The sequence below is a fragment of the Solanum verrucosum genome, unplaced genomic scaffold (assembly GCF_900185275.1).
Source record: "Solanum verrucosum unplaced genomic scaffold, falcon-dt-bn FXZP01000268.1, whole genome shotgun sequence".
NCBI lineage: Eukaryota > Viridiplantae > Streptophyta > Magnoliopsida > Solanales > Solanaceae > Solanum > Solanum verrucosum.
This window is the reverse complement of record NW_026019957.1, coordinates 182,369-196,647: the sequence shown is the minus strand read 5'-3', so window position 1 is coordinate 196,647 and position 14,279 is coordinate 182,369. Positions and strand designations below refer to the sequence as shown.

At 31.2% G+C, this 14,279-nt stretch overlaps 1 protein-coding gene and 1 pseudogene across 1 annotated transcript; both read right to left on the bottom strand.

Moving 5' to 3' along the window:
- Positions 1-5,831: 5,831 nt before the first annotated feature.
- Positions 5,832-10,494, bottom strand: LOC125814577 (ubiquitin-60S ribosomal protein L40). The gene is made up of 5 exons (XM_049494041.1): positions 10,360-10,494; positions 10,171-10,257; positions 9,706-9,808; positions 6,131-6,197; positions 5,832-6,054 (listed from the first exon to the last, which is right to left on the bottom strand). Exons 1-5 carry the CDS (start codon positions 10,460-10,462, stop codon positions 6,028-6,030), a joined length of 387 nt encoding a protein of 128 aa, XP_049349998.1. The 5' UTR covers positions 10,463-10,494; the 3' UTR covers positions 5,832-6,027.
- A 473-nt stretch (positions 10,495-10,967) lies between these two features.
- LOC125814720 (methionine gamma-lyase-like) lies at positions 10,968-12,356 on the bottom strand (annotated as a pseudogene).
- Between the last annotated feature and the right edge of the window lie 1,923 nt (positions 12,357-14,279).

The window sequence follows — 14,279 nt, the reverse complement described above, 5'->3', positions numbered from 1 at the left end:
TATTCTATCTAATAAACCCACCACACACCACCCCACCCACCTCCTTTTTTCACATACGTGAGAGTATTTAATTTACTAAAATGTAAGCAAATTAATACTAGAGTTTGACCTATAATTTCAAAAGTATAATGAATACTTTGAGAAGAAGTTCAAAGAATTAATTCCACGATAAAGTTTAAATTGTGAATTTACCTCTATGTGCTCATAAGAGAAAGCGATATTTTGAGGGGAATGAAGCCTGGTCCGACGACACTAACAAGAGTTGCTCACATTAGATGAAGTTGGTGGCCTCGAGCCAAACAACATTCCCCTCAAAATTAAACAAAAATTGTTAATTCCTCCTTCTCTTCTCATCACTCTTCTTCTTTTTCTTCATATTGTGTTTGTGAATTGTATTAGTATGCAAATATGTGGAGAAGAGAATTTAAAGTTATTTTGGTAGATTGAAAGAAAATATAGTGAGTATGTTGTGTGAGAATGAATGAGTGAATTAAAGAAAGGAAGGGGTTATAATAAATATAGAAAGAGGAAAGAAAGATAGGACAAAAGCAAGTCGTAAACCATAGCCAATATACTCTTTTAGTTTATTTTTATTTGTCTAATATTTTAAAAATAATTTTTTTTATTTATTTATCACTTTTAATGTATAAAAGAAGAAAAATGTTTTTTTTTTAATTTTACCTTCGATATTAATAACTTCTTATTCAAATTATTGTGGTAAAAGTTACTCATCTGTTTAAAAAAAAATGACTTATTTTTCTTTTTAGTTTGTTTAAAAAAGATTGACCTCTTTCTTTTTTTGGTAACATTTTAATTTCAGTTTTCTATGTGACACATTTAAGGAAACAAGATTAAAGGACAATTTTATACATTTGACATAACTTTAATTAAGGACCACAAGATTCAAAAATCTTTTTTATTTTTTTAAACTCCGTGTCAAATTAAATTAAACCACTCTTTTTAAAACGAAGAGAATATTATTTTTTAGGGAGACCTACAAAGTTCAAAATAAACACGTAAAAATAAACGGAGCCGAAAATATGCCATGAGGCCTACAACTATAACACGTTAAATTTGGCTCCAGAAATGACCAATTTCCAAAAATAATTGTAACTTTCGCTTTCTTTATGTCTCAATCTCGTTGTTCCCCAGCACCATATTAACCATGTATCATATTATTAGCGGTGAAGTTAGAATTTTTAATATTTAATATTTTTTTATTTATATTAATTGAATTTTTTGGGGCTTTTTTCATTGTTTAAAATAATTGAATTGTTCAAAGTTCAAGATGGATATTTAATTTTTTTTTCTTCATATTTTTCATTTCCTTTAATATAGTTTGATATTTTCTAGGAGATAAATTGCATTACCTATAAAGTTATATTTATGATTTCATAAAGAACAATAGTGAAAAAGTAGGATTTAAATTATGTCGTTAAATATTTTTCTTAGTAGATGACATTATTTCACTAATTCAATTAATATAAAATAAATAAAGTATATATTTAATCTTATTTTTATATATACAATATTATTCTTAGATTAAAGATATTCAACGTATCATCTTGGATGTATAGGAGTGAGAAAGATATTCACAATAATCAGTACTCTCTAATTATTTAAAAACATATGAAATATTATGGTAAAAAAAATGAACTTGTTTATGTATAATATGTCACATAAAGTGAAAAAGAAAGATTTTTTTTAAAAAAATTTACAAAAAAGGATATGCAAAGAGAAGATTTACGCATTTTAATATTTCTGAAATTAGAAAGAATGAAGTAGATTTATATCTCAAAGAATTAATAAGTCATGATATAAATACGTAAACTTGACAATGAAATGACATGTACCAATTTCAGCAACAAAATTGGGTAAAAACTAAACTTGCAAACAAAATAAAAGAATCTTTTACGTAGTAATATGACAAATAAAATGTGCAAAAATTTACATGTTTTAGGTAAAATTAGAAGCATAAAATTATATTTTTGTAAATATAAAAATAGAAAAAAAAAAAGAGTAATAAGATGAGAAAAAAGGGAGCCTCGTGCAGAGTGTAACTTCATTTTTCTAAGCTTGCGGGGGGGGGGGGGGGGGGGGGGATTTCGAAGATAAGACACATTTTACAACTGTTCATTTACTAGTGGTAGTACTATACTCTCGCTCCGTTTACTATTACATGTTCATTTTAAATTTTTTACGCTCCTTGAAAATTTATCGTATAGTCTTAGATCTTGAAAAATTATAAATTACTATAATGTTTCTTTTGTCCTGTTTTGATCCTCCAGTATGGAGATTTGAGAGAGTTCATATATTAAAGTGTCCAATTTATATGATAGTATTTGAGTGAGCACGAATTTTTTTATATATATATTTAGAAAAAGAGAGATCTAAGAGAAAAGAACTAGGTTATATATTATTTTGTTGATCTTTAGTAATCAATATCAAATGTGATCAAGTTGGTTTTGAGGGGGGAAAAGAATATTGTATTCATGAAAGGTCTATATTAAATTATATAAATTATTTTTTAAAATTTATCAAGCATGAAATATATTGGTCATGAATTTAGAAGTTTTTTTTTTGTTTTTATGATTTTTTATTTGGTATCTGGAGTTCATATTATAGCCTCGGTTAAATTTAATCGCACACTGCAAAATTCATTTAAAGGTAACACTTCTATCTAAAATATCGAATTAAGAGAAAAACAATCTCACAAATATACCACATCCCATGTCGGTATGAATTTAGAAGTTACTCCCTCCGTCCCTTTTTAGTTGTCCACTTTAGAAATGGCACACAGATTAAGGCAACAATGATTAGCACAGTGAAATTACAATTTTACCCTTATGACAACTTTTCACTTCAAAATTACAACCACTTATTTGAATTCAAGTGAAATAAATTGGAGGGAAACAACATACACTTTTACAATTTTCAAGAAGTGTAAATAAGGGTATAATAGGAAAATATTTATTGTCCTTTCTTGATTTGTCAAAATGGACAACTAAATAGGGACAACTAAAAAAGGAAATATGGACAAGTAAATAGGGACGGAGGGAGTATAAAAGAGTAGATACTCCATCTTTTTAGACAATAGAAGATATGTAACTTTTAAGGAGTCAACTTGAAAAGTGAAAGATAGACACAATTCATTCAAATTTATAGTATAGATTTTAGAGTAGCTAGCCTTTTTCATGTTTTTTACTTTTTAACTCTGTCACTTATTGCTACCTTTCTTTTCCTTTTGCTCTTGGAAAAGACTTCTCTTTTAATTATTTTATTTTTTTGGCATTTGTTGCTTTAAAGTTTTGTGTATGCATAATGGCACATTAGACTCATTATTGAAGCATCCTTGCCCACTTGATTGCTTTGCCTATTCTATTCATGACAAGATTGTTTTGGAATTACATATTAATTTGAATCTACCTCAACATTTTAATACATACATTAGATCATCCCAATTTTTATAGTTTGTCTAAGAGTTCATGATAAAAAACACACTTCGAATTATTTTTTTTTTGTGGATTTTACGTCTCAACTACTATACCAAAACTGATTTTTAACAGCAATTATTTAATGAAATAGCTAAATTGTCGCTAAAAATATTTTTCTAGTGACAATTAGCACTTTTTATAAATGTCTCTAAAATCTATAGCGACATTGAATCCAGTAACAATTAACCAATGTCAGTAAAAGCTTCAGAACTCTTTGTTAATATGCATATAAATTTATTGTCACTAAAAACTGTTTTTAATTACTCCACATGTGATACTAGTATATAGTACATGTGATACGACTTGATTTGTATATTTTGGATGAATTTCTTAGTATGAATAGTAAAATTTTCTGTTTGTTTAATTTACCATTGACTCGAGGTGTAGATGTTTGCAGTGATTTAATACTTCTACTACTATTAATTGATTAGTTATGACATGGTTTTGTGACTTAGAAAACATGAAATTCCCAGAGCTACTTTTTTGACTTCATTTCTCTTATTTCTATACATTTTTACATTGTTTTCTACCCACTCTTCAAATACACAAACTATGCCTTAATTTTTGCAAGCTGTAACTAGCTATTGCCTGTACCTATTTGTCCTTTACTCTTCTTTTAAAAAATAAAAATAAAAATAAAATTGTGATTCTTCCTTTAGAGGTTTTGGTGTCTAATCCACGCTCCAAACGCAAGCTCAAAGATAGAAGGATTATCCAACTTTATAAGAAGTTTAGGATTTTCGTCCCGGTCAGATGTGGGATCATTCTCATCACCCTCTACGTCCACATTCCAAAAAAAAAATATGTAGGGTTCTATTGTCCTAGTCTAGTACGTGCACAATCATGGACTGTGAGTATTCACACGGTTTGAGTGTTCCTCAATGGGCTTGACTCTGATATCGTGTCAAATTAGGTCTTGCTAGACCTAATTCACATCCTGAAAACTAGTTCAAAGGAAGGAAGATTGTTCAAGTCTTATAAGGAGTTCAGAGATCTCGTTCTAGTCCAACGTGGGATCATTCTCATCAAGCTTCTAAAGTTGTTTCTTTTATACTCCCTCCCTGAACACACATGTATGTATATATAGTTGAACAAGTAAATATACGTCATTTATTAGAGTAGAGCAAATGTAGTCAAGCAGAGTGTTACTATCACTATCAGCACTTAATTTAGCATTTTATTATAAAATTAAGATAATGAATGACAGAATGAGAAACATTAATGAATTTAGAAAGCACAAGAATCAATATTTGATTAGTTTGGACGATTCTAATCATTCTGGGAATAATGTGCCTATTATAAAGTCGTTCGTTAGGAAAAAGTGCATTGTGACTCTGGGAGTGGTTGAAAAGTTGAAATTATTATATACTTAGTGCTTCTCCTTTTTATGCACACATTTCAATTAAAATAACATATTTCACACTATGTTATTTTACCTTTTTGAACATTTTTGTCCTTTTAACTTTAATACCTTTTAATTAAAAAATAGAAAAAAATTAGTTTATTTTAAAATAAAAAAAATATTATAGACTTTTTAAATTTCTAGCCAATTTTTTTGATCATTTAGCATTACCCATATGATATAAATTGAGTCATAAGATAGAGTAGATTCTGTTTTGCATTATGAAACAAATGAGAGAATTTAGAAACAAAGCAAAACCTAACGTTCTATAGTATTGCATGTTGTTATACGCAGAGAATGCGAGGAATAACCTCGATTATCATTTAGGGGCTAGTTTTATTTATTTCTCATTCACTCACCTATTAAAGAGGGAAGTAAGACTTTGTTTATTTAAACCCGAGACTTATAATTAGAGATGAAAAGGTATTACCGCAATTCTCGATGAAAAAAAGAGTAGGGGCAGTGAAGCACAAGAGGAGCTAGGGTATCGTAAGGGAATTCATTCAAACCCTCTTCGATAAAAAATTACACTTATAAATATAAGATCAAATTTTCTTCTCTTATATTTCGACTTTCGTAGATATATGTATACACCTCTACATTCTCTTGATAGTTTATTGGCACATTTTAGTGAATTCAGTATTTTGAACATATATCATAACTTTGCACACTATTCAATAGATTGTCAATCAACATAACTCTCTTACTTGATCAGAATTATAATACTCCCCCCTCTTTGCTTATATTTCATAGATCAACATATTTTGAAATGATATAAAAGTGGAGGATGGTCAGCCATTAAATCCAAAATAGGAAATGTGACTTAAGTTATAATCACCTAAAACAATGCTACCTAATACTTCAGCAACAAAGATAAGTGTGCTGAAAGAAAATAAAGCACAGAAAATTAGCAAATACTATGACATGAGGTAATGTTAAAAAACATAAACCTAATTACTCTGATAAAGATATGATCAACTGCAAGAACTATCAAAGTAGCAAAAAATCTTCATATACCTCCCAAATACAAGTCGATCAAAATCTCTAAAGGCCAAAAATAAATCCGAGTAGAATGTATTTTGATAAGAAAATCCAAGCAACTACAAGTCGGCAGAAATTAGAATTCAGCATCTACTTAATCTTCTTCTTAGGCCTCAGCTGCAACGCCAAAAACAAACCATTTGTCGTTAGTGTCAACTTATCGAGGAAAATATATGTATTTGATGATATTAACCTGGTTGCTGTGTCCACACTTCTTCTTGCGGCAGTTGACAGCACGAGGATGCAACCGAGCATAGCACCTTCAGATTATTTTTACAAGGTATGCATTAGAAACAACAATTGGAGGAGAAAGGGAAGCATGATGACAATACATATTAGTATTAGCTTAAAATTACTGACATAAAATTGGAGCTTAGCATGTTACAAGAGGACAGAATCCCTTTTGCTAGTGGCCATAAACATACAAAATCACTACATTTGGGTTTCATTGAACAATGTGAACATCCAAACGACATCTATCTCAACCTGCCAGAACTTTGTCAAATTTGAGGTACCAACCAAACATTTCAGAAATGTTCAAAAAGGAGTATGATACTAAAATTTTTGAAACCTTGCAAACACAACACTAAAAATAGTCCATGTATTATATATAGTATTATTTAGTACTATGTTTTGTAGAAATTTTGGGCCTAATTATACACCCCCTACATGGTATTATAGGATGTATTACAAATACCTTTCATTTGGTGGTATTAGTAATACATTGGATTTACCATGGAATTATATATGTAAAGACAAAAATATCCCTCAAATCATTTTATTTCTAGAAAATTTATTTAATTAAATTAACTTACAAATTTTATTATTTAGAGAAAGTTGATTGTTAATAAATAAATGTAATACAATATTTAAAATGTGAGTTCTTTAACATTTACTAATTGAAAAAGCAAATATATCACCACATGACGTTTGTGATCTTAAGTCAATATATTATTTGTTGATTTATATGCGGTTTCTAATTATTTATATTTTGAACAATCTATAAATTGCATACATATTAAAACTACAACTTGTAATTTTTATGTGTAAATGTAGATGATTTATTTAATTTTACTATTGTTTACCGTCTTTTAAAAGTAGATGGTCTATCTATTCTAAATTGAAAATTAACGTTTTTAAGTGATTAATTTATTAAGATAATAATTGTTTACCCTCAAATAATTCAAATGAGAAAATCGCAAACATGACAACAAAATTGTTTCTCCTAGCTAGCTAGAAGGTCAATAAAAAATAATATTGTCCCGGCAATTATCCACCTTGATCGATTACATAAAATAGAAAATCTCATAATAATGCAAGGGTATAACTGGAAAGAAGTTTTTTGTAGAGTTTTAATTCAAACACAAGATGAAGTCAAAAGCAATGAACCAAACACTTGATAAAAAAATATACCCTGCATTACTAATCCTTGCGTTATTTTTTTTCTACCAAACGACCCCTAAAAACTTTAATCCCACAATCATTAGTATTTAGCAATCCATCAACTTTGAGTGTAGTGAAGTAAATTGGATGCAAAATGACAAGCATTTAAACCCAGGCAGATACTAGAATCTTGGAGTTTAGCAGCTTTCGTACAAAACAAACAAATTTGAAACGGACAGAGTAGAAGATAATCTTCTATGAGAAGAACAAAATAAAAATACAACCTTTACCAAATAAAATATTACGAAGTATCCAGAAAAAGAGTAACACCAACTAAACATAAGATATCTGCAATTGCTAGATAAGTTCAATGTTTATGAAGTCATTTGAACATGACAAACTTAAAGGTGACAATCTGGCCTACAATGTTGCGACTGTAGAGCAAAGCACAGAGATCCAAAGATGAAAACTAACATAAAGAAATTTTAAAAGAATCTAATTCTAACACTATGGGGGGTGGCTTAATACCGATGAGCATAGATATTATGGGTCAGTGGTGTAGCGAGAAGAAGATAGTGTCAGGAGGAGGAGGTGGAAGAAAAAAGAAAAGGAAAGAAAGAGCCAAAAGCTAGGTAAAGGGTTGGTGGAAGTAGGAAAGGATTGTAAAAGAATGGGACTCAAATGTTGGAAATTAGAGTCCACCCATATGGGATGCTCTAAAAGCCCAATGGGGTAAATATAGTAATTGTAGTAATTACTATTGACCCTAATTTATTCTGTAGTATACCTACAATGTACGACTTAGAGATATATAAGACATAGAACTCTCAAATTTTCCATGTTCTCCTCTCATAATCAAATTGAGTTTAGATTGTGCAATAAGGGGCTACTCCAATTTGCCGTGACAACCAACACAGACAGGTAATTGCATCCGCAGTTCATCCTAAATCATTTGTCACCACTACACAAATAACCTGTAAGTTATCTTTACTCCTACTTTGTATAGATTAATGAGTTAATCATTCTTTCATTGGTAACAAAACTATTTTACGTCGCATAAGCAATGACACAAGGTATTATAGGGTGAGAATTCTCTCTCATATATCTCTCTGTCATACAACGTAGCTTTACTTATATATATATATTTAGAATAAACCCGGGTTATGTATTTACCCTAATAGACTCGTACAACCAACCCTTATGGGAGAATTCTAATTTCCTACATTTTCCAATCACACATAATGGGAGTGCTCATCTTATATGAGAAACATATTCTCATCTGATCCCCACAATCAATCATACGGGGAAGTAGATCATGCCAGAAGCATGCTACGTGAGCTTAACAATATAAATCTGTTTATAGCCTTTAGACGAGTGCAACCCTACTAGTATGCAACAACCCAAATCATATGAATCTCATTTTATATAATTCCAAAATCTCATGTATTAATAAAGTTTGTATTCACAACTATAAACTCAAAAGTTATAACTGGAGCACCAGCGAACAAATTAATGAGATTTCAACAATGATCCCCCTCTTCTCATGGTCCTCTTAACATCATCTATTTTTCATGCTCTGACAGACCGAATCTGTGCTCATGGTAAACATACTAAGATAACTAACTTCAAACTAAGTCTCGAGTATTTGATTGAAATCACCAAGGGTACAAATCGTGAGCCATCATTAAGGCTCTGGTCTATCAGAACAATAAATTGAGGAAGGGAAAATATCCAAAAATTTAAGTTTTGTGTGGTCAATAAAAGTAGAAAATAAAAGATAAGAAAAACAAATTGTAATATTTGATTTCAAGGATACAATCTCTCAAATATCTTTAATCTAAAGATAGTCTCTTCCCATAAGTCTCTCCAATTATTAGGCAAGTGTTTTACCTCTTGTTCTCGAGTTTGATTGAGTATTTAAATTCAAGAGCTAGAAACTTGAGAATATTCATATATTTAATATCCGAGGTACTATCTAAAGGCATATCCAACCACATAATGGAGCACAACTTTTTAGTGATGAAGGGGGCAACACTATCAAGAGAATGTTCTTATATTTAATGTTCAATCAACATATGTTTCTAGGAAATACTTTGACAGCAAGTTCTTCTCTCCCCTCTTCTCCTAAAGGCAAGGTATCCAGGATAACACTTGAACAGTAACAATCATTTTCTCAAAGACTATGTGCTTTAATCCACAAATTGTCCTCTCAATACTATCTACTAATTAGAATATCACACAGGGTCCCATTCTAGGAGTTACTAATGATAGTTTAGGATGTTAAAACTCCATGTCAGTGCAAACTATTAGCACTAGTATCTTCATAAGCATAATGAAAGAGATAGCCCAAAAGAAAGCTAGTTATAATTTTATCATGGAACCTACTTGCGGCATATCATCTTCTCCTGATTGTATTTCCTAGCCAAAGCCATCAAAGATGGCTCAATGATTCCACCACGAAGCCTCAGCACCAGATGTAAAGTTGATTCTGCATTTATTAAATACAAAAAATAAAAAAAAATCATTAACTTTCACTTCAATTAGGGTGTAACTATTAAATTCAAAAATTACATAATAACTTTAGAGAATATTTACATTTGACTAGTAAAATTCTGTCATCTTAATCTCGCTATGAATTTCGACTCAACCAGCTCATACTCATATTCATGGGTGGAGGTGGAAAATTACACTGTTTATACATGACTAATATATGTTGATTGTAGAACCACCTTTGGCTTCAATAAAAATGCTCATATTTGGTGCTAATAGAATACAATTAGTAGTTTTTATTCTTTACAAAGTTCGTAAAATTTTCAATTGTTAAATATTGCTCAGCCACAAGTCACTCACCTTTCTGGATGTTGTAGTCAGCCAAGGTGCGGCCATCCTCAAGCTGCTTACCAGCAAAAATCAGCCTTTGCTGGTCTGGTGGAATTCCTGAAGCACCGAAAAACATAGAAGCACAAATTGAATACAAAAACAATCATAAAATTACGCAAATGGAGAAGCTTATACATTCAAAAACACGATTTGCCATACCTTCCTTGTCCTGTATCTTGGCTTTAACATTGTCGATGGTATCGCTGGATTCAACTTCCAGAGTAATCGTTTTACCGGTCAGAGTTTTCACGAATATCTGCATTTTCTCCTTCTTCCTTCACCTTCTCCTCAACGTATGACGGAATTTTATATGTAGGGTTTAGTGGTGACTGAAACCCGTTCGGCTCGAAATGGTTGGGCTTTTGGGCCTAACTTTTACACATAGTCAGCCGAATTCATTGTTTACATTACCTAGCTAATTTGGTTTAAGTGATTATTTAGATTATTAGTAATTTATTAAAGATAATAATTAACTTATCCATAGACTATAGTGTTTCTTGTAAATGAATTCTTTAAAATGTTAGCAAAAATCAATTATACCAAAAGGGAATATTGAAAAAGGATGAATTAGTTGGGTTCTAATTATTTTAGATTAACTAAACATTACAAAATTATAAAAGTAAAGCGTAATATTATAAAATCATAGAAAAAATTAAGTTAAAAACCAAACTTAAAAGGATGTCTCATAAATTATTTTTTTCTTTTTATTGAACAACGATAAGCATAAAATTTTATTAGAAGAGATAAGACGAGATCTTTGTAAAGTCATTTTCTATTGCATTTGTGACAATGCTTTCTCAAGTTGGCTCCATTTTTGCTCCAATGTACCATTATAGCCAATTGACATTCTCACTAATCCAGGTGAAATCCCAGCCAACTCCTTCTCTTGATTGTTCATTTCACTACTTGTGCTATTGCCCGAACATGACATGAGTGTCTCATAATAACCCAAACTCACTGCAATAAGCCCAAATTGAGTACAATTTTGTAAAACATTCATTAAACAATTAGCCTTTTCTTCAGTTTCCATGTCAACACACAAAATCCCCATTCCCCCCATAGCCATAGTCTTTATTGGCTAGGGACTTGAGAAGGCCATGATCTGGATGGTTTTCTAGGCCTGGGTAAATGACTTTGATCCCAAGCTTGGTCATTCTAGTAGCGAAAACAAGAGCTCGATTACTATGCACTTTCATTCTTAAGCCCAAGTGAGGAAGTCTCTCTGAAAGCTCGAACGCGATCTTAGCATTCATTGTTGGGCCTAGTAGCATAAGTGCCCCTTCACGAAGATCCATCATGGAGTTAATCAGACTTGCCGGTCCACAAACTGCACCTGTTTCCATAATAATGTTCAATTTCTACTGATGCAAGACGTAACGAGTTTAAGTTATATACATCATCAAATTACCTGCAATAACATCGGCAGCCCCACTAATATATTTGGAAATGCTATGAACAACCACATCAGCGCCGAATCTCGCCGGGGACAATACCATCGGAGCAAATGTATTATCCACCACTACAGTTACTCCCTTACTATGCGCTATCCTGCACAACGCCAGAATATCGGAAACCATCAACGTCGGATTAGAAATTGATTCAAAGTACAACACCTTCGTTCTCCCTTCCGCAATTGCTTCCTCAACCATATTCAAATCCCTAATATCCACAAACGACGTCGTTATATTACACGCCTTTGGCAAAAAATGCGTGAGCAAAGCATATGTCCCGCCGTACAACGAACGGGAAGCAACGATGTGATCGCCGGAGCTGCAAAGCTGGAGCAGCACCGATGATATCGCCGACATGCCAGAGGATGTGCAGTAAGCAGCCTCGGTGCCCTCGAGAGCCGCCAGAAGCCGGCTCAAATTGAGGACTGTTGGATTTAAGTGACGGCTGTAGATGAAGAAATCGCGGTCAGGTCCGAGTTCGCCGGCGAACATGCGGCTTAAATTCTCCGGCTCCATGACGGTGAAGGTGATGGAGGCTTCGATGGACATGTTAACGCCGCCGTGCTCGCCGAATTCGTGGCGGACATTTGCAAACGCTGCCGCTGGATCCTCCAATATGAGGTGGTGCTTCATTGATTTTTGAGCCACGTTAGCCGGTCTCTGCTTGTCTAAAACGACAGCGTTTTGTTCTGATTTACCCGCCATAAGTATAAGGTGAGAAGTCACTTGATTTTGCTGAAAGATAAAAGCGATCGTTTCTCGCTAAAAGATTGAAGAATGGAACAGTGCATTATATAGCGTATGTGTTTTGGCTAAAAAAAATTCTTTTCCCAAAACTAATTTATGATTTTCTTCTAAAAGTTTGGTCAAATATCTCAACTCTTCCAATTAAATATTTATATAAAAAAAAACATTAAGCATTTATAACTTCTTAGAAACTTGGTCAAATCGACTATAAGTTTAGCACATGTCATGAATAAATTTTTTTATATCATCAATAAAGGCGAAGTTAAAATTTTAACTTATGAATTTTATAAAGATGATTTCAAGTATTAATAACTAAGTTCTAAACTTAATATTTATTATATTTAAAAAATCTCAATACAAATACATTATTTTAACAAAAATTAACCATGCTCGAGCTTCTAGCTCTACCCCTAATCATCAGGTTAAATTTCGCTAGGTGAGTAATCTTCGTGATAGCAATGCAAGGTTTATATATGTCAAATATATGATAACTCGAACTAAATAGAAAAGTAATCAACTACATAAAACCACTTACATAATTGATCAATCAAATAAATATAAAAACGTAATTTGTGTTACTTTTACAATAACGCTGCAATTTGTGTTACTTTTACAAAGTTATTAATTTTTTATATAATCATATACAACTAGCATAACATTTGTAATGAATTATAAAATTAAAGTAAATCTCTCAGAATTTTAGTTTTACTTATATTGATGTTGTGTATGTAATATCGATCACAAGAAAAAAATATATGAAAAACAATTGTTTCATTCCTAAACAAAGACGTACGTGATGGTTAGGAGCCAAATTATGAGTCTTTGCTATAATAGTATTTTATTGATAGTACGTAAAGGCTTTTGATCAAGCTTATAAGTTTCTATAATAATTTTAAGTTATTATTTTCTGGGCAAATTACAGAAATCACATACTTTTAAGGCAAAATTACAATTTATCCCTTAAAAGTCTATCCTTACAGAAATCCCTCAAACGGATACAATAATATAAGGATACATGCGCGAGATACAATAATATAAGCGCTAATACATTAATCTGATGCGCGAGATACAATAATATAAGCGCTGATACATTAATTTGATGCACGAGATACAATAATATAAGCGCTGATACACTAATCTGATGCGCGAAAATGAGGGATTTTGGAGATTTGTAAAACTTATAGGGGATAATGGTAATAAGTAAACTAAAATGTGGGATTTCTGTAAATTTTCTTTATCTTAATTAGAGCCGTCAAAATAGGCTTAGTCCATGGGGCCAGCCCAACCCAACCCGTTATTGGAGAAGGTTTGGGATATGATTTTGGGAAAATTTTCAAAACAACAATATTTTAGCTTTTAATGGGACTCCTTAGCAATAGTTTCACTATTTATTTAAAATGTCAATATTTTAATTTGTTAAAGATTGAGTTATGTATTTATTTTATTTTGATTAATTTGAAAGAATACAAATAATTAATAACTGAATAGAGAAAATCATGGAACAAAAAATTTCAAAAAATGTAATTTTTAAAAAAATTTAACATCAGTTACGTTTTTGAAAGAGCATATGTTGCCATTTTTCTTTCTAGCGTTTATTTCTTTGTTCTTAAGAATTTCATTTTTTTTTTTTGAAAACAGTAGTTTGTATTTTATATCTTATATGAGTGGAAGTGTTGGAAAATTTCTAATGCCCTCTGTTTTGGATATTTTAAATGTTTGAACTTCTTTAAATATGTGTTCATCCGAAATGTATTTGAATACCAAATGATATGTATAACTAATTTAAAATACAAAAAATGTTGGTATTGATTTATGATGAATACAACTCTTTGGCATTCTAGTTCAAGTACAAAAATAAAGGCAGTTGTGTAGTATATACCA